General features: G+C 38.0%; 2 protein-coding genes and 1 long non-coding RNA gene across 3 annotated transcripts; 1 reads left to right on the top strand and 2 right to left on the bottom strand.

The window, feature by feature from the left end:
- Positions 1–1,840: 1,840 nt before the first annotated feature.
- On the bottom strand, positions 1,841–16,104 carry LOC113674105 (uncharacterized). The gene is made up of 3 exons (XM_089191306.1): positions 15,946–16,104; positions 11,788–12,974; positions 1,841–2,465 (listed from the first exon to the last, which is right to left on the bottom strand). The coding sequence occupies exons 1-3, from the start codon at positions 15,977–15,979 to the stop codon at positions 1,917–1,919; spliced, it is 1,770 nt and encodes a 589-aa protein (XP_089047432.1). The 5' UTR covers positions 15,980–16,104; the 3' UTR covers positions 1,841–1,916.
- A 1,309-nt stretch (positions 16,105–17,413) lies between these two features.
- Positions 17,414–24,557, bottom strand: LOC113674118 (uncharacterized). Its single transcript, XM_027190594.2, has 2 exons — positions 24,334–24,557; positions 17,414–23,277 (listed from the first exon to the last, which is right to left on the bottom strand). The coding sequence occupies exon 2, from the start codon at positions 23,162–23,164 to the stop codon at positions 17,981–17,983; it is 5,184 nt and encodes a 1,727-aa protein (XP_027046395.2). The 5' UTR covers positions 23,165–23,277; positions 24,334–24,557; the 3' UTR covers positions 17,414–17,980.
- Positions 21,534–24,558, top strand: LOC113674117 (uncharacterized). Its single transcript, XR_003446493.2, has 4 exons — positions 21,534–21,632; positions 22,990–23,144; positions 23,830–23,910; positions 24,119–24,558. It is a non-coding gene; the product is annotated as an uncharacterized LOC113674117 (long non-coding RNA).
- Positions 24,559–24,725: the final 167 nt, after the last annotated feature.

Raw genomic sequence — 24,725 nt, 5'->3', positions numbered from 1 at the left:
AGCCGAAGAGATAAAATCGCGCGTCAACAGTTAACTTTCCGATCAATTTTCGTTTAACTGATCTTTGCTTTTTGTGTGGTATGTACTTGAACTGACAATTATCGTTTTGCCGCGAGCATACACGAAGACAAGATTTAAGATATGTGGATTTTGCATTTCGATGTGCGACCACAATGTTAGAGTGTTCTGCATTCAGGCTCAGCCGTCGAATAAAAACAGATATTCGTTCACACATGTATTAAAAGAGAATGATTCCAGCTTTATAATTTTTTACTACCTTCAAATTACCCGACTAACAATGTCTATTGACACATTTCATTCTTGATCTTTTAACATGTAACACAGCCAATAAAGGTAGGTTAAAGAATTCCATACGGTACTCTAGAATATTAGATACATCCTGTAGTTAGGGAGGAACTGCATTCTACTCATCTCTGAAGAAAAATGATCAAATTATATCGGAGCTTAGCATATTTCTTAGCGAGCCAGAAATACTTGAAGTTTCTTCTCCCAAGGTGTTTGAAATCAGTGTAGAAATATGTTTGTTTTCAATTTCCAGGCCAGACTGGCAAAACGACCGCGGCTGAAAAACTATGAATTGCTCGGATACTTTTAGAAAATTCGATTTGGCAAACACATCTAATTTCTTATGTAAATCTTCTGTTGTTAATTTTCAATCGCTCAGTAAATTATACCAGATGAAGCATGACCAATATTGCATCTACCTTTTATCTTGCGATAGCAGGAGTACACAGAGAAAAATATATTGCCTTTGTATTTTTTTACACCGATATCAGGATAGAATTCTTAGAAATCCATACGATTAACCATATTTGTATATGCGCACTCAATATATTGATCGATAAAAATATGCTGGAAAGTAAAAACACAGGAAATTGACGCCAGCAAGTAATAAAATAATATGTCTTATTGAAATTTCCTCCTAAATTTGCTTATAATAAGAATCAAACTGGAATCATTTGTTTGCCCCAATTATGATTTTTATTTGCGCAACATTTCGACAGCGTTGCGATTTATCATCGGGAAACAGAGTAAACGAGAATCTAGCGGATTTAGCAGAGATACAAGAGATTAAAGTGGGTAAGAAGGACTAATTATTTGTTTGACTATTTGCCGCGACACAAGTGAGCGCACGATTTGTGTATTCTTTGCAGTATTTCAAAAAGCAATTACATTTGTCCTCAATCGAGTCGTGCAGTTTATTGAAAACAAGACAACAATGAACAGAAAAATAAATCGCGATATCAGAGCCTACCAACGGCGCACTTTGAATCGCGTGGTTTTCTCAGCTGTTCTTTTGAACTTATCGAAAAGCGAATCGTGATTAGCATATTGTTCTTCTCTGTTTACAGTAAGGATCTTGAGTTGCTTCTTGTTTTGAATAACTTCCGATCGAGATACAGCATTTTATCCCTGACAGTTCGCACGCTTCAACATGCCCCCCAAAATTCCTTTGCGGCATCGAAAACAGTTTTGATCATGTGTTTGATTCATTGCAAACAGACAAGGAATTAAAAATGTATCTCCTTAATGCACGTCTTAAATTTATGTTTTCCTTTTTCTCTCGCTGAAGGCCCACGCTTTTCCGTTATCAATTCCTAGTTAAGAATGATGATCTCTGAAATTGGTAATTAAATCGCACATTTCTTTTAGGAAATTTGCGCTCTTTTTTTCTGCATTGACAAATCTTTTCATTTCCCAATTCAGAGATCCACCAAGGCCGGATGCGTTCTTTTTTAGACTTTGGTGAGCACTCTTTGTACGTTAGGAGATTAGTTTCGCTCGTTTACCATCACTTGTTCAAATTTAAATGGTGTCATTTACCTGTCTGTCGATGCTTCTCTTACTTCAGGTATAAACACAATTCACTAGGTTGTATTTACAATCAAGCTTCTTTACAGCATTTTTAAATCGTGCAAGATGTAGGTTGTTGCTAGGAACTTTCGATACTGCCTTAAACTCACACCTCGTGTCTCAATTTCCCTTTCCATTTGCTCACAAATCGCATGCCTTCTGTTCTCTGGTTTTACTAAGCTAACCAATCGCTGGAAAGCCGAAGAACGCCTCCTCTTTTGCGACTCTGTTTGCTTTATTTGCGAAAGCTCTTCAACTTCGTCTTCCTCTGTAATCTCCACAGTAACGTTTTCCTTACAAACGGATGCTTCAGGAGAGGCGCACTCTCTCTGTAAAGGTGCGCCCTCTGGGGTCTTGCTGCAGTTCTCCTGATCCGCATCGAGGCAGTCGTATGAGATCTTTTTCTTGGAAGTCGCTTCGAAGTGGGCTTGTGATTCACTAAATTCACTGTTATCCGTGTTCTTCTGAACTCTCTTGTAGCAAAAGGGTCGGTGAATCTTGGACAAGAATCGCTCCCTCAATCGTCGAAACCTTTCCGCCATCGAGTGAGAACAACTGAAAACTCGTGTGCTATGTAGTCGAAGCCGTAATCAAAGACGCAGTAGATTAAAGACTGTAGGCAATGCAATTTATCCACTGCAAAAGAAATATTGCGCACTGTTGTGATATGAAAGGATGATTAGTGTGCTGATGCTTTGTTCGAGAGAGCGATTGTTACGTAAATCCGCCCACTGGAAAATGAATTAAAATCCTCCTTGCTACTGATCAAAAGAAGTCTGTTTCGATAAGAGCAACCGCTTGAGGCGGAAAGCCGCTTGAAAGCTGTACGGGTTCACGAAATGATGTGTCGTGTTCGTTTGTCTATAAGTCTTTTCGGCTGGAAACGTGACCTGGAAAGCTAATATGACATCAATGGCGTTAAAAAACAGGTAAATATTGGCACAAATGTGCGTCAGCTCTCGTATTTACATGCCCATGATGTCAGGTAAATAAAAGCGTGAAGTCTGCTCGAGCCATAAACTGGTTGGAGAAAATGGTATTTATGATTGAAAGCAAATTTTTAATGTTCTTGTTTGAGACTGCCTTTGTTCTCTGTTGACGCAATATTATTATTATTATCATCGTTCAGTTTAGTTTATCCATTTGTGAGGGATATGTTTCAGTACAAGTGTTTGTATCAATGTAAATCAAATTTGTCAGCCCATCAAAGCTGACTTCATATTCACATCCACGATTGTCACTTTTGTAAATAGATAGCAAATCTCTATTTCTACTGGGATTAGAACTCTTTTTTACTATTAATCCCGAGTTATTTCAATCAGTGGAGACCAACACATATTCAATCGTCATTTAGGAAACTAGCAAAGTGACACATTGTTTATTTTATACGAGGATTAGAACTCTTTCTTGAATTGATCCCGAGTTATTTCAATCAATGGAACACAACTCATATTCAATCATCATTTAGGAAACTAGCAAAGTGACACATTATTCATAGATGTTATCTGCTAATGGGGAAAAAACACTTACTTCTTTCACGAGGTAAATTTCCTGTTAAAAATTCACCAAAGGAACAGATTTACTTTATCTGATGCACCTACTCTCTATGATTTGAATTTGACTTAAACTTGAAATTTGATTAGTTTCCTTTGGGTATTTTTTTATGCAAAGAGTCGAGCCGAAAGTACTTAAATTTGAATTTGTGCACTATCGAACTTTCCGAGCACTTTCCTGATATCTTTCTGACGTCAGGAAGATATCGTGAATAACGAAGAGTTGATAATTCGTCAATTGTCGAGATACTAGCTCAAAGCCTTTAAGACGATCGTACTTTGAAAATATTGTTAAAAAAACGTCGTTCACGTCACTTTCGTCAAGATATCGGCCTGTTTAAAATGTACGTTCTAAGAAGAGCGTGATCTTCATTACAGTAGGTAGCAAAGCCAAATTGTCTTTGCACAATCGAATACCTATTTAAAAATTCATGATTCAACGAAAAGCGAGATGAGTAGTTCTTGCCAATTGAAAATTCAAGCCTCACCGGTTTGAGTATCGTCTTGGACATCACTTGACGGGGTACCGGGGTTTTTTTTCTTTGCAACAATCAATATTGAATTTTAGTGATAAATTGTGAAGTCACATTGACATTGTGTCTCATTCTTTTAAGAAAGACTTCATTCGTGTGTTGATTGTTTTATCTCAATTTTCATTTTTATTCAATTTAATTTTCTTTTCAACGGTATGCTAAAAATCTAAAGAAAGCAACTGAGAAGATAGGACCAGAAAATGAAACAATCTGCCACAAAAATGATGCCATCATGAAAGTCAATTCAGCGACCTACTGATGCGGCGTCTTTTTAAACAGTCGAATCGGTAGGCTTTAAAAATTCCGGGAAATCATCTCGAGGAGAGTGCCTCAGTGTCCTTCGATTTTCATACGTGTACACAACAACGACTTTGTCAGTTGTGTTGTCTTTCTCTTAGAGATGGGTTACTACTTGCTTTTTTATTCATCATGGGAACTTCGTAATATTCAAACCTTTGTATTACAGTATCTGGAATTATGACCTCGTAAATTGGAATCAATGATTTCATCTAATCACAAGCCCAACTTACACCACTTAATCGGTCGTTTTTTTCCAAGCGTTAACAAGGCGTATTTTCTTTGATTTCTCACTGGTTCCTTTCTCTGTTAACCTTTCTTCTGATCGGCTTATGGCCTTTCTGATCGCTGATTGTGTGGTTTCTTGTGTTGGAATGATCGATAGAAGTTCGCTCTAATTGGGCTTTCCCCGACTACGCTTGACTACTACTTTGTGTGATCCTTCTTGCAGAAATTCATAAATTGGCACTTGGGCCTGCATAACAACTTTATTTACCTAAGACCGACAAACTAAAACCTTCTGACGCATTGGTTAGCAACTTAAAATAAAACAATCTTCAACTGAGCGTCAATTCCCTTACTTCGCTCTCACAGTGACCGGTTCAGAAAGTTCGCACCACGTGCAATCTCTAAACCGGTCAGATGCGAAACTTCAAGGACCGCGATTTAGGCAGTTTGGAAGGTTTTATTTTGAGTTTTCATTGTTTCTTGAAGGTAATTTCCTCTCTTCTGATCACAGCGGCCGTTGTGATTACTTTTGGTTTTACGTCGCTCAATCAAAAAGCGCTCTAAAGAGCCATTCAGAATGATTAAAATTCCTTCAAGGAATATTTTAATAGATGAAAATTTACTAACCGACCAGCTTCCTTTCGTTTTCCAAGGGCATAAATGTCGTATTCAATTGTCACCCTCACAAATTCAACCCCCCCCCCCCCTCCCTTGTATCTCATTTCCATATATTAGCCTTCAGGCGAAATTACTTAGCAATTTGTGTCCAATCTTTTGGTTCGCAGATGTTCGGCTTTGCCATAACAAAAACACGTTAACTCATTTTGCCGAGCACAAGTCTTCGAGAGCACATCTGTTGAAATTCTGCATTCATAAGATACTTTGCTTGTGAAACTTTCTCCTCCTTTTTACTTGGGACGATCAAAATCTAGAGACCAATTGTTCATTTACACATATTTTTCTTTTAGTTTTTCTTTTAGTTCAATGGATTGTTTGAAACTCTTTCTTAAGCGAACAATACTTAAAGAAAATACCTTGAGGACATGGTTCTCTGAGAGAACACACTTTCTCTCTGCGGGAACTGGCTCCCACGCATAATGTGGGAAAATGTCGAAAAATTTCTTGAAACGAATATCTCCATCGATCTGGTGTAAATACAGATGCACGGGACAACCAAGAGCGACGTTCGCTTTGTGCTTTGTCTACTGTGAGGCATAATTTTTAGGAGTTGCCGGCTAATTCCGAATGGTGGTCCACGACCGCGCAGCTTATACTCCTACTTAGGGCTCCAACGGCTAAAGTCAATAGTTCAAATTTCCAGTTCTGATGCCCAACTAAATTCAACATTTATTACAACCCCTCCGTCTGTAGAATTCAGCGAAAAATCTGAATAACTAATCTATCTTCAACCCTTCGTCGAGAGCACAATCTGTTTTTGATCATTTTAAAGAGCACTTCAACCCTTCTGCATACAAAGTTACAAAGTATAGTCGAGTAGGAAAACAGAAGAAGGTCCTAAGAACACATTAACATTTCGCTGTAGATACAACTTCCTTGTAGCTGCAGAGGAAGTCTTAGCGGATCGAGTAGCCTTTGATCGTAGGTTCCGTTGTCTCCGAGAAATGTAAATTATTTCAGTGTCTAACCAACCCGCACCGAAATATTTCTTCTAAGGAGGAGATCGTTCTACGTTTTTAAGCTTTTGGTTCGCTAAAATTGATGTAGTAGAATCCTCCGAACACAGTTTTGAAGGAAAGTTGTCGGAATTACTATAATGCGAATGCTTGCCAAACCACTCAATTCTCTCCTTAAGAGTCATATGCCGAATGCCCTTGAGGAAGGTTTCGATAGACTGTTTTCGATGTATCTCACATGGGTTTGTTAAGATTTATTTTTGGGATTCAAGAAGGTTTTTACTTGGTCTAACTTGTTTTTTTCAAGGATATGCTTTAAGGAACGCCGGCTGCAATATTCAGGTGTGATAAAGGATCTAGTCATTAACTGCATTCTACACCGACAGAATAATAATTGGCTATCTCTTATTATAATGAAATGACTCCCCCGGCAAAATTGTTCTAGCCGCCATGTCTGGTTGTTTGGAGTGCGTATTGTGGCTCAAGAGATAAACAGTCCGACATTTACATTTCTTTCCAGCCTTTTATGCTAACATCTAAATTTTTTTTTTTTTACTTAGAAGAACGAAGTAAACATTACACGGCGACATCTGGCCGCCAACTACTGAGCTCGGTCTCTCCAATTTCCCAGCGCATCATAAACAGCCTTAACTTTATAGACGAGGCTATATTTTCATTATTTCACATCTTGCTGCCATCCATAATTAGTATTGGGACGCAAGAACAAACTTAATTTGTCTAACATGGTCGCCGCTATGTAGCTGACCGTATAATGAATGCGGCAGTTTTTCTATCTCTGTGTCGGTATCGCAAAGGCTCCTTGCAAATCGGATACTTGGGCAAAATGCTTTATTTCAAAATCCGTTCTCCTAATTTTGTTGTTTCAGTCTGTTTCTTTCCACCATTTCATCAGATATGGTAACTACATTAAGGAGAAAATTTCATCCACAGACGACATGTCTAAAATTTGAATCAGATTCCAAATTTCTTCTGCACTTAACGCCACTCTTAACATTGTAGAATAAAAAATTCCTCTTTGAAAACCTTATCGAGTAGATTAATATCTAACGATAAAGAAAAAAAAACAACCCTCTCTTACGCAAAAAATTTAGCCGAGATTTCACAATACTTTGTCACCCTCACCGATAGAGCTTCCTTTACTGATCTTTCACATGTTTTTCTCCCAGTAGCTACAAACTTAATCTGCAATTTCGAGGTAGGCTAGTTTGTTTGGAACGTTTTTGTCCCTTCTTGTGAAAAAGCGCACTATTTACCGTTATTGCCCTCTAGTCCTGTGGAGTAAATTCATTTGAAAAACTTTATGCGGAGGAAGATGTGCTACAAAAATATATTTCTTTTTGTTATGTAACAATTTAATCTTGAGACAAAATGCTAATCTACATAAGTTAATCTCACTCAATCCTCGAAATTCGTCTTGGTTTTTATATTTTTTTTTGTTTTGATTCAATCGTAGGCTTTTCTGGTACACAATTATGTCTTAAGAACAAATCTTAGTGAAAAGGTTTTTTAGACAGAAAAAAAACTACCATTATCGGCTTTTCTTTTTCTATTGCATAATGATCTACCTTGCGCTGGTGATTAGTCACGCGGCTGGATGGCCAGTCCGTTTCGCTAGTGAAGATCAAGGTAAACTGAAAACACGTGAGTTTTAATCGTTATGTAACTTTCCCTTGTCAGGAAAAGCACACTATACTTGTTTTTCGCAGTAAGCGAGGGCATTAGTACAATTTAACGGTATATTTTCAAATGCTTTTAGCTTAATATGATTCATATGTCACGTTTTGTCTCACACATCAAAACACTGACAAGTGACCTACAGAGCGGAAAGGAAAACGATTAAGTAGCTTGTAAAAACTGATTCTTTTCGCCACAGAAATCCAGAAAGACCCACTGAAGAGTTCTGTAGCATTTTGTAGCTTCAAGCTCTTTAAACGTTAGTTTTTCGTCGTTATGTACCCTTCAGATGAAATAAAAAAAAATTCCAACTCCATCAAGGAAAGTTAAAGAGAACGTGGACAACCCACTGTCATATCTCCTGTCTCCTTTAAATGTTTCACGTTGAGCAAATATATCCTTATGCGAATATTTTCTGATCAAAATATTCCCATAATCGTTTCCTGCGTGATGTCTTTAATAGCAATGGAGTATATCCATAAAAAAAAAATACTCAATCATATCAAATTTCTCGCATCACTATTTGAACTGAGGATTGATGAGGAGGGATTGTTCTTCGGACAGAAAGAAGCGGGAAAGGAAAGTTATCTAATAGCTGCAAATATCGTGAATTTCCAGCCTTTTATCATAGTGGGGATTAAAATAATTAAAACGAAAAAAAATTTTTTAGGAAAGTATTTTATTACCTGATCAGTATGCGTGGACAACTCTGTGACCACAGCATTGAAAATGTGTTTTTACATACCTTTTTTTTTTACGATAAAATTATCTGAAATTAAATTTCTTATTTCATTCTTTTGAAATTTTCAATAAACAAAGCGCACAACACATTTTCATACTTTGTGAATATGTGCCTCTGTTTTTCTGATGATTTTTATCTTGTATGCAGTCAAATTAACTGTTTTTAGGGAGTAGAAAAATTACAGGTAATGCTATTATCATCTGTTAAACCCAAGTATAAACAAGAAATATGCTTCACCTCGGAATCATTAGCGTGTTTGCACAATTTCGTTGCAACAAGCTTACATAACTAAAACCTCACTGCTTTAAAGTTTTGACGTGAGAGAAAATCTCTCCATTTACATGAGAATGGTTCTTGTATATGTCTTCATCACACTTTAATAAATTGATTTTTACCAAAACTTTGACTTTATAAATATTATTCATGTTTTTTTTTTCATTTTCTTCAATTTGTAGACTCCAAATGCTCCGCACTTTGGTGACCTAAGCATTTTTCAGCTAGTTTCACCACCAAGCTCAAAACAATGCTCTTGCCCTATCTCTCTAGTCGTTCTTGGGGGAATTAGAGTCGAAACCACTGCACTATAAATTCAAATAGAATTATGTCTCTCACTAATTTTCCTTCTATATTCAAAACTGTCGTAGCTAAGGAGATTCTTTCAATGTGGCACGGCGAAGTCTTTAGCAAGTTTCTATGTGATTCTCATCAGCTTCCCTTCTCTCTCTCTCTTTCTCTCTCTCTCTTTATCTCTACAGCAGGTGCATCTCGAACAGTAAACGACGCGTAACAAGTAGCTCTCGGTAGCCTCGGAGACTTACTCCCGCGTCGTTCAAAATATTCCTCTCCATTTCTTCACAAATAGCGTGCCTTCTGCAACGCACAGGCAATGTTTCTTTCTCTTCTTCAAATCTTTCATCTACCTCATCAACAGCTGCGTTAAATTTTGCCGTCGTTTCACGCGATCCTTTGAAGTGATTGATGGCGAACTCGTCGAAATCTTCTGTCGATGCGGCTCGTGTGTTTCGTTCCAGAGAATTTGACTTTGTTGAGAGCGATTCACAAACTTCTTCTTTAGAATTCGACGCGAGCTTCTTATATCGCCGCGAACGCATGCTGAACCGACGCGAAACGTAGCCAAGCGGCTGGTTTAATTTGGCAGTTCGGCGAATCCCTCCGTCAGTTTTCATCGTGCTTACTATGATTTTCGCACAAATAACTGAATCCTATGTCCTTGCAACTCTTAATCCCTAATCGAATCAGGAAGTCAAGGCGCCTCAGTTCCTTGCTTAGAGAACTCCTCTTTCTCAGAAGCATCCTTTCCCTTTATTCTCGGTGGCATCCTATTGGAAAACGTGTTTAAAATTGACAGGTTTACATAGTAATAAAACAAAAAGCGCCAACAATAGACACACCTGCCGACGGAAGCCAATATTATTTAAATAAAATGCTTTCTCGCGCTCTCCGCAAAGACATAGTAAAATTTTGTAATTGCGTTCTTACAAACCTAGAAACCAGGCCAAATTTTTCCCTCTATACAAACAAAAATATGAAAGTTGGATATTTTTTCCGTCTAAAATGCAAATCCTGACACCTTAAGTGTTATGTTCAATATGTATTGCTAAAATATTTTCCATTTCAGATTTTATGTTAACAAAAATTTTCAAAAAGGTTTCACATTAACATCTTAGCGCTAGGTGTCAAATAGCAAAACGACTTTTAAGAGTTGACAAGTTGAAATCGAGGTATCACCGAGGATGGTCAATTTCTATTCAAATTTAATGATATCTCGAGGTTGATCGATTTTCAGTCGGCTTTTATTAACGCTTTTTCAGTATTAGGTCTCAAGTTCTGCCTGTGAATTTATTGTCAAATTCCCCATACTGGAGCGAGGGATAGGTCGCTAAACACGTGAGCGGAATCTCTGACTCAATCCTGGAAAGTGGACCTAACAAGATCCGAAGAGAGAAATATAGCCGCGACTTCTTTTCTGTTTAATAATTTATTATCACGGAAGTCAACAGGGATATGGGCTCCGAAAAGCAAATTATTTAGTGGATTTTAAGGTTTGAACTAACACTTTGAAAAATAATTCCTATTTCTGGCTGTTTTTGCGTTGCAATTGCGTCATTATCGGCTACTTATACATCAAAATTAACTGTCTAGACATTTTTAAAAGGTCCAGCTTCATCCATTTCGCTTTACAATTTACATCAATTCTCTTTTCCAAATTCTACAAAGGCCATTTCTTATCTCAACTTTCGTCCTTAAATCATAGAGAAGCTTGAATATATTTGAAAGGTTATTTTTCCGTGTTAAACAATTAGTACGCCTTTATCAAACTTAAATCGTACCAAACAATTTAACCAAAAATTGAAGCTACCCTCTTTCAAAACCTTTATTATATTTAGCGGCCATAACAAGCATTACGCCATAAGTGGATCCCGCAAAAATTTCAAGCCAGTAAATTTGTCTCATGGAATTGATTGGACATGGGAAGTAAATATTATCGATAGTTCATGTTTGACTTCATGTATGACTGATTCAGTTATAGATGTCCCTTTGGTTGAACGCTTTAAAGGCTAGCGGTTCAAATTTTGGCCATTTTATGGCTAAATTTTTAATATCATTCCGTAGTTGTCACCAGTATTTTTTTTTCATGCTTAACCCATTAACTTTTTTTACGGCTATTGGTTAGAATTTGTCAAATTTTACGCTTAACAGCAAAATTCTTTGGCCATTTTACGGCCAATGGTAAACCTCATTGAAACCCTCTTGAATGCCATATCGGTTGATATAGACTTTACAGTAAGCTCCTCCCGGTGCATAAGTGCACGCAATCATTTAAGGTAATTAATTTGTGAAGTATTGGTTGCTATCTGTTTCCTTTTTTTTCTTTGTTTTCTTTGTTCCTTACGTTTTTCCTTCTCGATTTTATGCTGCTCAGCTTTGAATTTCCAACACGGGACCGCCAGCCATTAGCTATGTAAAACAGGATATTTATTTCATCGCAAAATTACTTCGATAAGAGGATCTCAATGGGAGTTAACCGTTGGCCGCAAAACGGCAACAAAAATTCAGCTGTTAAGCGTAAAAATTTCCAAATTTTAACGTTAGTCGTTAAAAAGTGTTAATTAATCTTAGAAAAAGTTCTGGTGACCACAATGGAAAGATATCAACCATTAGCGGTAGATTGGCTGACATTTTAACCGTTTTAATCCTTACGTTCATATCAAATCATATTCTCGCAGTACTTCGTCTATTACCAAACATTTCCGTAAGTTTCGTAAGCTGATACCATACTGGTCTCTCAGCTGCTTCTCAATGTTGTCACATACAGCGGAGCGGCGTTGAGAAAGTCTTTCTTTGGCAACTTTGCTACCCCGCCAACTAGGGACCCGTTCTAGCGGCGGTTTAGCCGACTGACCTTCCTTTTGAGCTGACTTCATTGATCGAGGCTTCTTTTTAACTTCATGATTATCGTTATCATTCTCATTCAGTTTTCTGTAACGGAATCCTGGTGATTTAAATGGTAATTTTTGACTCTTTGCTCTTCTTTGAAATGTTTTTGAGCTACCAAAGCGAGAACTTATTTCAGAGCAGTTATTTCTGGCGTCCACTTTCCGGACACTTTTATTCTGGCGTAATTTACTTTCGTCAAAGATCCTTTCCACCTCTTTTTTGTTAGCGTCATCTGCACCTAATAATTTTCCAACTGGTCCAGCAGAGGAATGTTTCTCCTTTTCGCAAAGACGTTGGGTGTCGTTGAAAAATTCTGACTCAAATTCCAGTTGTTTGTTCTGAGATGTTTTTGTGTGTTTAGCTTTCTCCACTCGTAGAGAGGGGTCCGAGCTTCCTCTCGAAAAACTCTTAAAACCGTCAAAGTTCACGGGCGTTCTTTCTTCTTCAACCATTTTGGAGGTTTGCTGTTTTCTAACTTCAGGGGTAGTGTCAAGCATTTTATGGCAGAAGCTTTTGCTGCGCTGAAACTGTCTAGTCTTGAAATTCGAGTTATTTTGCAATCCCGTTATAACATGTGCTTTTTGATTTTCATGCGGAACACAAACCTGATCCTCCTCCCTTGAGCATTTTCCGCTGGCAGATCCTCCAAGGTGGAGCTCTTTGTTACTTTCTTGAGCTTTTTTTCCTTGTCGTGGTATTTTCACTCGCTCAAAAGAATCATCGTTTTCATCACAATGAAGTTTGCTACATTGGAAAGTTTCTTCCCCATATTTTGCCGTTGCGTCTTCTTCTTTAGGTGGGTCTATTTCGTCTTGGTCATGAGAGTTAAGCCTTCTGTAAGAACAATCTGCGAGGTTGAATTTCCGCTGGAGAACACGAACGGTGAGATGGCTTTCAATTGCGCTTTTTAACATCTGAACTTTGGAATGAATCATACTGAACGCTCCTCGGCGCGAGTCTAAAATAAAAAAGCACGGAGAAACAAACGATAACATTAGAAACGATACAAGTTGAGAAATTTTCAAGAGGGACCAATAGACGATTAAACTAGAAAACCGAAGAAATCCATTTAGGAAAAACCTCGTCAAAATAGTTTGTGTTGCGGATCTAAGCCGGCTAATACCCAAGTGAAGAGAAATGGCCCAACAATCAATAATTTGTTATTTGAAAATATGTCAAAAGCGTCATTTTGATTCAGGATACGCTCCATAAAGAAGTTTTCGTATAACCTCTTAATGTAGCATGAAACGATGCTTCTTTCGGTGATTGAAATGTGAGAAATTCGGCTCTTAGGCGTCAACTTGCGTTTTTAATTAAAAGAGCTTGACCAATATGTTGATGACGTAATTTAATAGGTTTGTCATGTCAAAATATGAAAAAAATAATAATTATGTGTGCTGAGACAAGCTTTAACGAGTCTAAAGCTCCATTTTCATTAGAAGTTTTCACTTTCTAAGAAAAAAAAAACTGCCTGTTACATATGGTAGCTATGGAAAGGTTGATGGTGTAGATATTTTCAAAAAACTATTTTTCGACAAATGTTATGTTAAGATGATGTTATACAAACAGACGCCGCCTTTTAGGGAAGTCTCCTTGTTAAGAAATTATAAGCAGTTTTCAATGTTGGATATAAGGGCCGATTTGGCGTGTGTTTATTGTGTTCAATATTTTTTAAGTTCGTAATTATTCATTTCGCAATTTACATGAGATAACCGGACCGTTTCTGAAAAGTGTTTTCAATTCAAGCTTACAATGACTTGCACTTCCGTGTTTTTGAATGAATAATTAACAAAAAGAACGAGTTCATTTCTCAAAAGCTTAATTATGTTCAGAAACAAAAAAAGGGAGAAATTGTCAGTAAAAATGAAAAACAAAAAAATTAATTTAAAGTCCAAAGTTCGATCTAGAATGACATAATTTTTCCATCGCTTATCTAAAATCAAGGAGGCTCCATGGGGTTTTTTTTTGACCGCGCGAGATCTGGGGGAGAACATAGCACGAGCTTTAAAGGTGTCAACATGCAAAACAAACATGGCGGCTCGATACGATCGCACGATTGTTACCTGAAAAGGAATGTTAAAAACAGTTTAACACAATACAATTACCTACGTGATGAAATGTAGGTTTTCTAGCAAATACACCCGTAATATTCATAGCCCTCTACGCCTGAAATAGAGGTAAAACGAAAGATAACACCGCCGGAAAGATTCTCAAAGGACGACAAATTCGAAAGTCTACGCATGCTCAGATATCGATCTTGGCGAAGTTCTATTCCATTATGTAATGTTTTGCGACAAAGAAAACATGGATCTTTTAAGTAAGATTTTTCGCGTTTCCTTCGGTGGAATTTCCTAAGATTTGCTGGACCGTTAAACATATTTGTGCCCTTCCTAGTACCTGTTGATAAAGACAATTCATATGACCAAATTTGAGATAGAGGAAGAAAACAAAAAATTTCAAATAGCGAGGAAAAAGCCTGTATAACCCCTATTTTTTTCGGCTTTTAAATGATCGGCAGGACAATTTTCACACATTGTGAAAACTTTGAGAGATTTCACCGTAGCAAATTGAAGAAAATCAAAGGCGAAGCCAAGTTGTTACTGGCGAGCGCCTCCCTTCGTGGAGCCCTAGCTTACGAACGAAAATCATTTTAATAATATTCACCACAGCTAATGATAGTCCGAACCGTGCTCATTGCCTTTTGACGGCTTTTAGTAAACTTAAAGAGCGAAAACATAAAAATTTTCTAGAATAACATTACGCTGGCTCGCGCGCTAACATTCACCAAAAGCCTTATAGAACCTCCTTAAGACAACTTACTCCTCATTCACTTTGTATCCTGACTAAAAATAACTATTTTTCTTTTCGTATTCATCCGTTATTTCGTTTTTTTTTAATTTATTTTTTATCGAAGGTATCCAAACGGTCTATTTGAATCACAATTAGTTTAACTCTTGCCTTGGTCAATTCCTCTTTTTCATTTTGGAAATTTGACTATCGAGAAATTTGATCCTATGCAATCTATATTCTCAAATGCGAGGGATTGACAACGTGTTTCCCAAAGTTTTGCTTTCTTTATGATTGTGCGCCTAACTGGTTTTTTTTTTTGTTTCTTTTTGGTCGGTATTAACTTTTGCTAAGGTTTTTAGATTTCTATATTGTTAATAGGCGTATCTTTAACATCGTTACTGATGAAGAATCGAAACACTCTCTAAATGCAATGTGTAATATAACAGCTTTGCACTCACCGTTTGTTGGTTGGAATAGATAATTCAAAACTAAGAATCACTTGAGATGGCAACTTTGTAACACCAAGAAAAACTGATGAGCTCTATGGAGGCGAAATCCTCTCACAAGCTATGATTTCTTGTTCGTTCAATGAGCTATTTAGCGTCAAAGGTGTCTTTTCTATTAAACAGGTTCTCTTTATTCCATTCAGCTTGGATGAAATGATAAGGAATTTTGAATGCGAACACCGATATCTGGCAGATATTATTGTTTACCACCTGCGGCAAAATTGATTGACGTCGGAGGAATATTTTTTCTACTGGCGTAGTTTTCTATTTCTGTCGATTCATACCACAAAATTGGTCATTAATTCAGAATGAACGTGCCTTTTTTTTGTTTAGCATCGCTTCTAAATGGTACAGCCTACGTCTCGTCGGATGATTTCTTCCTAATAATCTTGAATGAAAGGATAGTCTCTTTTCAGTTTCAATCTATACGTGAAATAAAAAAAAAATTTTTTTAAAAATTAAAAACATGTCAAACGCAATAAACACTGAAACTCTTTCACAGTTTAACATCTGTTGTAATTTGTTTGATGTTTTTCAGTTTTTGGTATAGAGATACTACAAATAACAGTTTAGAACTAGAAACAAACTTGTAGTTGTTCGGTTTTGAATGTTAAAATTTCAATAATTACTTACGTAAGAAGGGGAAACGCGTAAGGCTGAAAAACATTCGTTTAACTGCTATTTTCCGCAGAAAACCTGTACGTCACGTTCAGCTGCACAAGTCAATTCTGCTTTTGCCTTCGGCGCGGTAAAACACATCAATAATGTTATCTTGACAAAGCCAAATTGAGGAGAGTATTCAATTGTCTTGTCGTTCAGACATGTTTTCAACAACAACAGGTAATTAGATTCTTTTAATATTAAATTCAGTTAATCGGGCGGTTACGGGTTTTAGTGTAAGTAAGCCAATGATTACAGACGATGTCCTGCTTAATTTAAATGTATACAACCATTTAAACCGAAAGTAGCAGATAATTAAACAAGCGAGCATTTTCAAAGTACACATGGTCCTCGTCTATCTTGCTTTTTCAACTAAACGGAACTGAAGACATAATATCTAACCTGAATAGGCTACTACAAACAGTTTCTGTTACATTAATAATTCTTGGGGTCTCAAAAAAAAACTTCGAAAAAAAAAGGGAGAAAAAAGCAAGGAAGGAGACTTACAATCCTGAGGGCACTGGAAACGTCCTGAAACTTGCAGAAACGGTTTTTACTTCGTCGTGCACTTCTCAGCAGCAGAATTTTAGCCATGTTACAAGTAGCAGAAGTGATCAAATCCTTAACTTAAAAAATTGATAAACACATTATGTAATGTCTACTGACGTTATCCAAGCGGTCTAAAGAGAGAGGTCATTCACGTCATTCTTGGTCCTTATAAGTACTTCAATGATTTCCAAGACGTCAGCTGCTTAAATTTTAAAGAAAAAGCGTTAAAACCCCCTGAGCAAGATCTAAAAACTGTATTTAATTATAATTGAATAATGATATGGATTTCAGTAGTTATAGGGTATACGTAGGGATTTGTGTGGCGCATGATGCCATGAAACCCAAGTGCGTTACTAATATTATTTTTCAAACAATAGAGTTTTTCTATCTGATGTCTCCACGTTAAAAAGTCATAAACTTGTTTTTGACGGTGTTCACTTACGTAAATGACCTATTGACGTCTTGGCATCCTACCACTTCAGATTTATGTATAGCAAAGTAGCCCCTAAAAAAATTTAAAGATAAACACCACATTTCGAACACTCCGTCAATGCACTTCAATTTATCTCTACCTTTCTTACCTCAAAATCGCCTCAGCGATATACTCCTCTCACCCCACAATATACTTTTCAGTTTAAAATAGTGATTTCAATCGAGAATCTTATCGCTTTCATTGTTAATAGACTATTGCAAAGAGCGTATGACGGTAAAGCTCTGTAATTATGTCAAGTAAATATAAATTGATGCGATATATAATGATCACACCATACAAGCAAATGGAAAGTAAATGTAATATTCACAGTGATGTTTAAAACCACAAAATTTTCATGATATGGATATATGTAAATGATAGTAGATGTAATAAACCAAAAAAGGAACTTTGCAAGCAAGTGTGAAAATTGAGGCAATTTATTGACTCGAGAGGACCTTTGCGCGCTGCCAGTTTATCATATTCCGACGATCAACCATCGATCATAAAACGTTCATTTTATCCAAAGTCCAATTATTATTTGAACGTCAAGGGAAAAACCATGTTGACTTCAGTAGTGGACTTAAACGTGCAGATACTGTAAACGTTTTTATTGACGATTGAAACGCGTTACTAATTCTGCACGCCTGCAGTATACCGTTTCGAGGCACCTTCTGATTCGACAGATCCCATCTGATACTATCGATGAGGCATTCATCATACAAAGTGTGTTTCAGTTCTATATTTGCTTTTGAACAATTTCGCGGTCTATGAGCCATGAGTCCGGCCAAGAAAAAATGGGCAAACCAACTTTGGTTCATATACTTGAAAATATTTCAGCTTAACGATCCGGGCGGAAGGAAATAGCTTAAATGAAAACCTTGAGCGGTAACACTATTTTATTCTCTTTTGAACTAAAATGAAAAGGTGTCATGAAGCCAGATTCAGGGTGTCGTGTTATAGCCTCCCTATACTTGGTGACGCTTGTTTTTATAACACTGCAACAGCAGAGAGACAAAACCCAGGTTCCAATGCGGATACCGTGACTGTATGTACACCCGGTGTTAAACTTCTTGTTAGGATATTCACTTGAGTCCGTCTTTGTCCATTCTCTTCCTTAATAGTTTTCGCAGTATTTTGGTCGCCATCCAGCCACAGAGACCCCATTCCACCAAATGAATTGTGTGTTGTTATCGCCAGCTCCCGCTTGTAGCCATCTCGGTTTTCTGAAGGAGGAACAATAAACTTCATCTTCAACATTGCTCCCGTTTGGATAGCTTTTAAGCATCTTAAGCGATCACGCCGAATAGGCCAATGACTAATGTTTGCAAACTGAAACCCAGATGCTTCTGTAAACTCGAGATCGGGTAGAGTATTTCTCAACTTTTGACCATAATCTGGTGTCAAAAGGGTCCAACACAACGGCTTAGGGCTCACGGGATCATCGAATATTGGTTCTGCTAAAGATAGTGAAACTTCTTGATTTTTACGCGCTGGTGTGTGATTTCTGAGCAGAGTCATCTCTTCTGAAATAGTTTCTTCAAAGACACCCTTGATATATGAAATCAAAAGGGTTGACATTTGTGCATGTCCGAGGAGGCTCGGGTGATATCCGTCCGAACTAAAAAGTTTCTTCAGATCCAATTCCTTATCGCGTGAGCATATCACATTCCTCCAACTTAAGGAGGTTAGTTTATAATATTGCGCAATAGACTTTCCTCCTTCGTCTTCGGAGTCCGGGCAGTCTTGACCAATTGCTGTCTTGTAGTAGTTTCCGCGAAAGAAGTTTGCAAGTATCAAAGCAGGCTTCGATGGCAAACTTAATATTATTCTAATCAACTGTTCTAATGGTTTTGCCGGAGCGAACTCTCGGCCTGCATATCGTTTGTAATCGTTAGCTGCCAGCTCCCATATGACTATGTCAGGGAGGGATCTCATATAGTTTTGTATGCAATACGAAAAATATTCAGAATCAGTTCCGCCAATGGCAACAGCACTGACTTTTAGCTCGGAAGTTGTGATCGGTGTTACGGTGTTGTTCCACCAATCACTGAAGGCCTTATGATAAACGCCTTCAACATTTCCACGATCTTTCTCAAGTCCCCCACCTGCCGAAATAGAACCGCCAACCACAAGCACATTCAGATCACTGCCAGTGAGAGCCTTCTTAAAGACTCTTTTCAACCTTTGGGGTGATCCGAGATTGGCTATTCCAGACCGCAGCATCCCTGGTGAGATTCCTATTTCGTTCAGTGATTTTTGGTAATAAATCCAGCTACTCATAAAATCCCGAGATAATGATATTTCCAATGACTTAAGTTCTTCTCTATAGAGCTCATTTAAATCATCGTTCTTACTTTTGGAAGTAACGTTGTCCTCGAAGGACGTCGACGTTTCATTAGTTACTTTAAAGAGGGAAGGAAGTTTGGAAGCCTTGCTTTTGGTGGTTTCATTTTGCATGATTGTTACATTCCTGAAATGCTCTTTAAATTCGTCCCTCGACTTGTTTGTGATAAGGTTGGGCTTCAGAATCACCATTGAATCCTCTACTTTTGCAACTTTGACTGGTACCCCTTTGTGCACCATTGGCTGTTGAGAATCATGACTACGATTTTTCATAAGTTCTTTGATGGACTTTGGCGACACTACTATTATTACTCTATCTTTCAAATCAGTCACGTTTTCCTTTTTGGAAGCTTCGGCTGCCACTATTGGATTTGAGTTACCACTGGACACCTTCAGTCTTAGTTCACCTTCCGGGACACTTTTTGCCGTTTCGTTCCTTTCAGCGGCTCCGTCAAAACTCAGTAAAGAAATAAAGTCTTCTAAGTATTTTTTCAGAGATTCTTCTTCCGAGGGCCCACTTTTATTCTGTTTTGGAATTCCAGAGATGTTATCGCTTGCGCCATGCTGAACGATGAAACTTGTATTTGACTCCTTTGTTATGACTTCGATAGGATTTGAGATTGTACTTGTTTTGTTATTCTCAGGCTGATTTTCTTCGCTTTGTGAGATGTTGATGGAGTTGTTTGACTCATTTCCATAGTTATCATTAAAGTGAAGCTGTTTGCGAAGATCTGTTTCGTTTCCGAAGTAGCTCATCAGGACCTGATGGGATGAAAGGCCGTCATTTCCCGATGTTGGTGGAGCAGAAGTGTTCATGATATTTGTAGAAGGAATAATTCTATGTTGAGGGGTCAGCCTTTGGTTTACGTAGGTAGTGCTTAAGTTACTTTGGTGACCAAGCTCACTTCCTCCGTTTTGAATTTCATCGCTTATAACATCGGTATTGTTTGGTGCCTGTTTGTACATTTCCTTGGAATTTAATAAATCAAATAAGGTCTGATTTGCTACCTGGATACTCCTTATTTGACCTGATACTTCTCTGTTCTTTTCAATTCTGAGAGAGGAAAGCTCTTGGTTGGAAACATCCCTATTATCTCCAGGATCCTCTCCATAATTATATAAAGGATTCTGTGGGATTGTGATATGTCTTCCGTTTCTCCAATTCCATTCATCGACGTTACTTTTCAGGTTCTTGAAAAACATTCCATTTTCTCTTCCAGTTTCTTTTTTATCGCCATATTTGTCATCAAACAGTGAATGAAATTGGGAAACTTCCTTCATCATCTGTTGGGCATCGTTAAATACAGGGTTGCTTTTAAAGCTAGCACTATGCGCTGGGAGAAAATTTCCGTGGGCTTGCCCGTACAAGTCCCTTAATTTCTCAATCAATTTTTCGTACTCTTCGTGCCATTTGGATAGAGATTTGTTTGGATTATGTACATTTTGATGAGGAGCGATCTGCAATGGCACACCAACAAAACTTTTGATAGGGTCTTTGCTTTCATTGCGGTCCTCGTTAGCAACAAAAAGGGGCCGGGCATGATTTCGTTGCCAACTGTTCGACTGCAGTTGTTGAGTTTTTTTGTTGTGTCTATATATTGAAGATTCGTTCATCTCATGTAAAGAAGCTTCCATAGTTCTTTGCTGATTCGCTAAATTCCATGGAAACTTCCTGCTACCATATTGCGAGTTACTTAACTGATTAGCGCTACTTTTCAGGCTGAGATGTTCATTGAGTTTTGTTTCCGTTGCTTGTAATGATTCCAAGTATGGTTTTTCGGAATTGCCTGCCTCCTCTGCTTTTGCTTGAAATTTTCCTCTCACGGAGGGCTCTAGAGACAGAGTCGTTGCATCAGTCACAGTCGCCACATCGTTTACGGTACCTGTGCTTGTACCAAATTGTTGAACAGTTATATTAGTTTTACTAATGTGGAAATGGTTGAGGCCATCTGTTTCAGCGAGTAGGCGAGCATTTATCTTTTCCCCAGGAAATTGCACGACATACTCGTTGTTTGGCCTTCGTCCCACCTCCGGGGTCCCCGAGTAACCAACAGAAACCCTTCTCTCATGATCGTTTGTCCTAGTGGGACCATTTATCTTGAGAGGCAGTGCCATTTGGAAGCCTTGTTTCCGGTGCTTCGCATCGATTTTATGAATATTTTTAGTCGTTTTTAGAGTGTTAACAGCGGATGAATTCTTTTCCTTAAAGGTCCCTTGACTTGGAGGCAAGTGACTGCTACCACTCCCTACCGATCCAGACTTTGACATATCACTCTGATTGTACGGATGCCATCTGGTGTGGAAAATGTTTCTTTCATGTGTAAAGTTATTATATTTCATCACTGAAGCTAGATCCTCAGGATGATTATTTTTATTGTCCGCTAATGTTTTATCTGGTCCTTCTTCGGCACTTCCCGTCAGAACAAATTTTCGCTCGTGATCATTAACATTTGCATGTAGAGGTTCAGGATTCGTTCTCATTTTGCGGTTATCTGTCGCTAGTCCCGAAAAAATTCTGAGGTTCTTTTCTAGATTCCCAACAAAATGTCTAACAAGGGTAAGGTTATTATTCTCAATGACTCTTTCTGAGGAAGGTAAATAAGCAAGCGTACCATTTTCGTTTTCGCCATTTCTGGCGTGCCAATTTGTAGTGTTTTGTTGAAGATTAAAGTTTGTGTGAACTTGCTGGATGTTTCCAGGACTTTGCAATGTATTGTTTTTGTTTAGCTGCATTGGAAAGGGAAAGTGTTTGTCAACATGTTGGGGAGCTTCGACACTTTGAATGATTTTATATGGCTGCGTCACATTTTTCTCAGCTTGTTTAATGGCGTCCCATATAGGCTTGCTTAGGACTGGATGCGATTCTTCATCATTTGGACTCATTTCATCGTCATCTTCAATGATCGTTACTTCCCCAGGCAGTAGACTCTGATTGTTTTGTTGCTGTTTTCCATTTCTCATAATGGTCTCGTTTTTCACTTGTTTATCAGCATACGCCGACATAGCTTGATTAGCGCGTAACTCTCCTTGTCCCTGGGGTGGATGCGTATCCACAACTTGACTTATTCTGGAATCTGATTTGGTCAGTGCACCAAGCACATCGTTCACCTCTTTTCCTATCATTTGAAATTCTTCATTTTCACCTTCGTTTATACTATTTGCCACATTTGTATATTCCACTTTGGCTTCATCTGAACCCAGGGTGTTATAAGAATCCGTGTCTTTGCCATCAATGTTGTCAATAACTGTGACGTAATTGTTTCTGAGACCAGACAGACCATTTTGGTCTTCGTTTTCTGAATTGCCATTTCCTTCAACCTCTTCGTAAAGTGGACTTCCAAACTCGTACTGTTTAGCCCCGTTGTCTTGACTGTCCTCAATGAATTCAATATCCTGACGGGGTTTTTCCTTAATTCTCTTTCGAAGAACCTCTCTAAAGCGCTTTATTCCCTTATTATGAAGGGAGCTGTGAGGTCTTGGCTTTCGGTCGAAATTTAAGCCCGTGTCATTATGAATTCTAAGTAAGTTGTCGGCATCGTGACCTATCTCCGCGCTTTTTTGTTTCTCATCATTTGCTTTAAAGGCGTTACTTAGATATTTTTGTGGAAATTTGGCTTGATCATTGTTACTAATTGTCCATTTCTTTGTTATAGGCTGTAGAAAAGAATGGGTCTGCGGAAGGACTTCCCTCAAAGGAGACACCATCGTGCGTCGTAATTGTTTCCAACTCTTGCCAAACACTTTATCCTGATCATTATAAGTTTCACTTCCATGGCTAACATTCAGCGTCAGAACAAACGCAAAACAGGTGATGAAAACTTCTCTCATTGCGGTATGTTTACTTTGGTTGCTTGCTTTGTGACGCCATGGTGGTCAAACAAAAGTCCGTGTAAAAGGATACTCACCGAGGAAGTATCCTTGATTAAACTCCATGCACCAGTCTGCGAAAATACAAATGGTCATCCATCACATATTGAGATTATAAACTCAGTCTGTTGCATGCAGAGGACCCTGGACGCTTACTCTTACTCAACATTAATCTAACTGTGTTTCAAAGTAACTATATGAGCTGTCTTTGACAGGATTTAATCCAGGGTGATGCGGGCTAAATTCAGTGTGAAGCAGAACGCCCCAAGCAATTGCAACGATGAAATTTAGTTCTTCGCTGGGGGTTTTGCTCTTTTGTTTTCAAGTGGATTAAAGCCGGGCCAAACACCCTCTTCACCCAACTCCAGAAAATGAGTACAATGAATCCCCATTTTACAACAGAGCATTCTGTTTGCTGTTCTTATTTTTAAACATAAATAGTAATGTTTTGTTTTTCTGTTTTTCTATTTTTTTTTTGGCGTTACGCTTTAACTTTCTCTGGGGAAATCCGAGAGCCCTTTCCGGTCCTTCTACTTGAACTGAATGGTGGAGACGGGAAAGGGGGCTAGTAATTTTCCTCCGTGTTTTAAAGACTGTGTGATATTCGATTTTCTTTTCCTCTGCAGAAAACAATGTAATGTGCTATTGGTAATAAGTGACCTAGAAAACGATTGCACATAATAAAAAGTACCCCCGTCTCATAGCAGGTAACGTAACAGGTACCAAAGCAGTTTTTGAGTGAAATCTGTTCATACGTACATGGCAAATTAAAAGAAATTGTTATTATGGCTGATTTGACTTTTTGACTTTAACTGATCTTTTAATAACAGTTTACGATGACGATTAGTAATAAGTTGCAATTGAGACTATTCTACATTGGTTTAAAATAAAATAAGCATTTTCTTTTCTTGGCAGGTGGAGAAACTGCAGTTGGGGAAACAACAGACAGTTCCTCAAGCAAAACACTGACCTCGTTGCCTGGAACAGATGCAATTTGTGGACGAGAAATCGACTCAGTGTTTTTTATGTATTAATTCACATAGCCGAATAGCTTCATGGTTGGAAACCGATACAATTAACGAAGCCATAACAATTTTCCATTTGCCTCACTCAGACATAACATAACATACCTCATTGACTTAAAGAGAGGTCGCTGAAACTGGCCCTGAACCACAATCATGATGTCAATCATGGCACATCTTGTATTATTCTATCAAGCGATAGTCAGCGATTCGATTTACAGTCATGAATAAACGGCTTCATTTTCATCAGAACCTCTTTACCCTGACCTCCTCTATCCGTCGAGTTTTCAGATGTATAAAATTTAAGATTCAATATTAAAGTTGATAACGTCAGGTCTATTTTTTATATGCCAATTTTAGGGCAGGAGCGTCTAAACGATCACGTGAAACCAGGAGACCATTTTCATTGGCTTATTTCATCCTAGATTCACTTTGGCCACTACTCTCTTATAATGCCAGCCTTTAGTTTGTGGAGATAATAATGAAGCTGTGCAATGCAT

Source organism: Pocillopora damicornis, chromosome 13 (genome assembly GCF_964200805.1).
Source record: "Pocillopora damicornis chromosome 13, jaPocDami1.2, whole genome shotgun sequence".
NCBI classification, from domain to species: Eukaryota; Metazoa; Cnidaria; class Anthozoa; order Scleractinia; family Pocilloporidae; genus Pocillopora; species Pocillopora damicornis.
The sequence above is the reverse complement of the archived record's forward strand: the minus strand, read 5'-3'. Positions and strand labels throughout refer to the sequence as shown.

Coding starts and splice junctions, on each gene's coding strand:
- LOC113674105 (XM_089191306.1), bottom strand. CDS start 15,979: ATGTTTTTCAGCCTTACGCGTTTCCCCTTCTTAC. Junction 12,975..15,945: donor TACGCGTTTCCCCTTCTTAC/GTAAGTAATTAT, acceptor TTTTTATTTTAG/ACTCGCGCCGAGGAGCGTTC. Junction 2,466..11,787: donor TACTGCGAGAATATGATTTG/ATATGAACGTAA, acceptor CTGCGTCTTTGA/TTACGGCTTCGACTACATAG.
- LOC113674118 (XM_027190594.2), bottom strand. CDS start 23,164: ATGAGAGAAGTTTTCATCACCTGTTTTGCGTTTGTTCTGACGCTGAAT.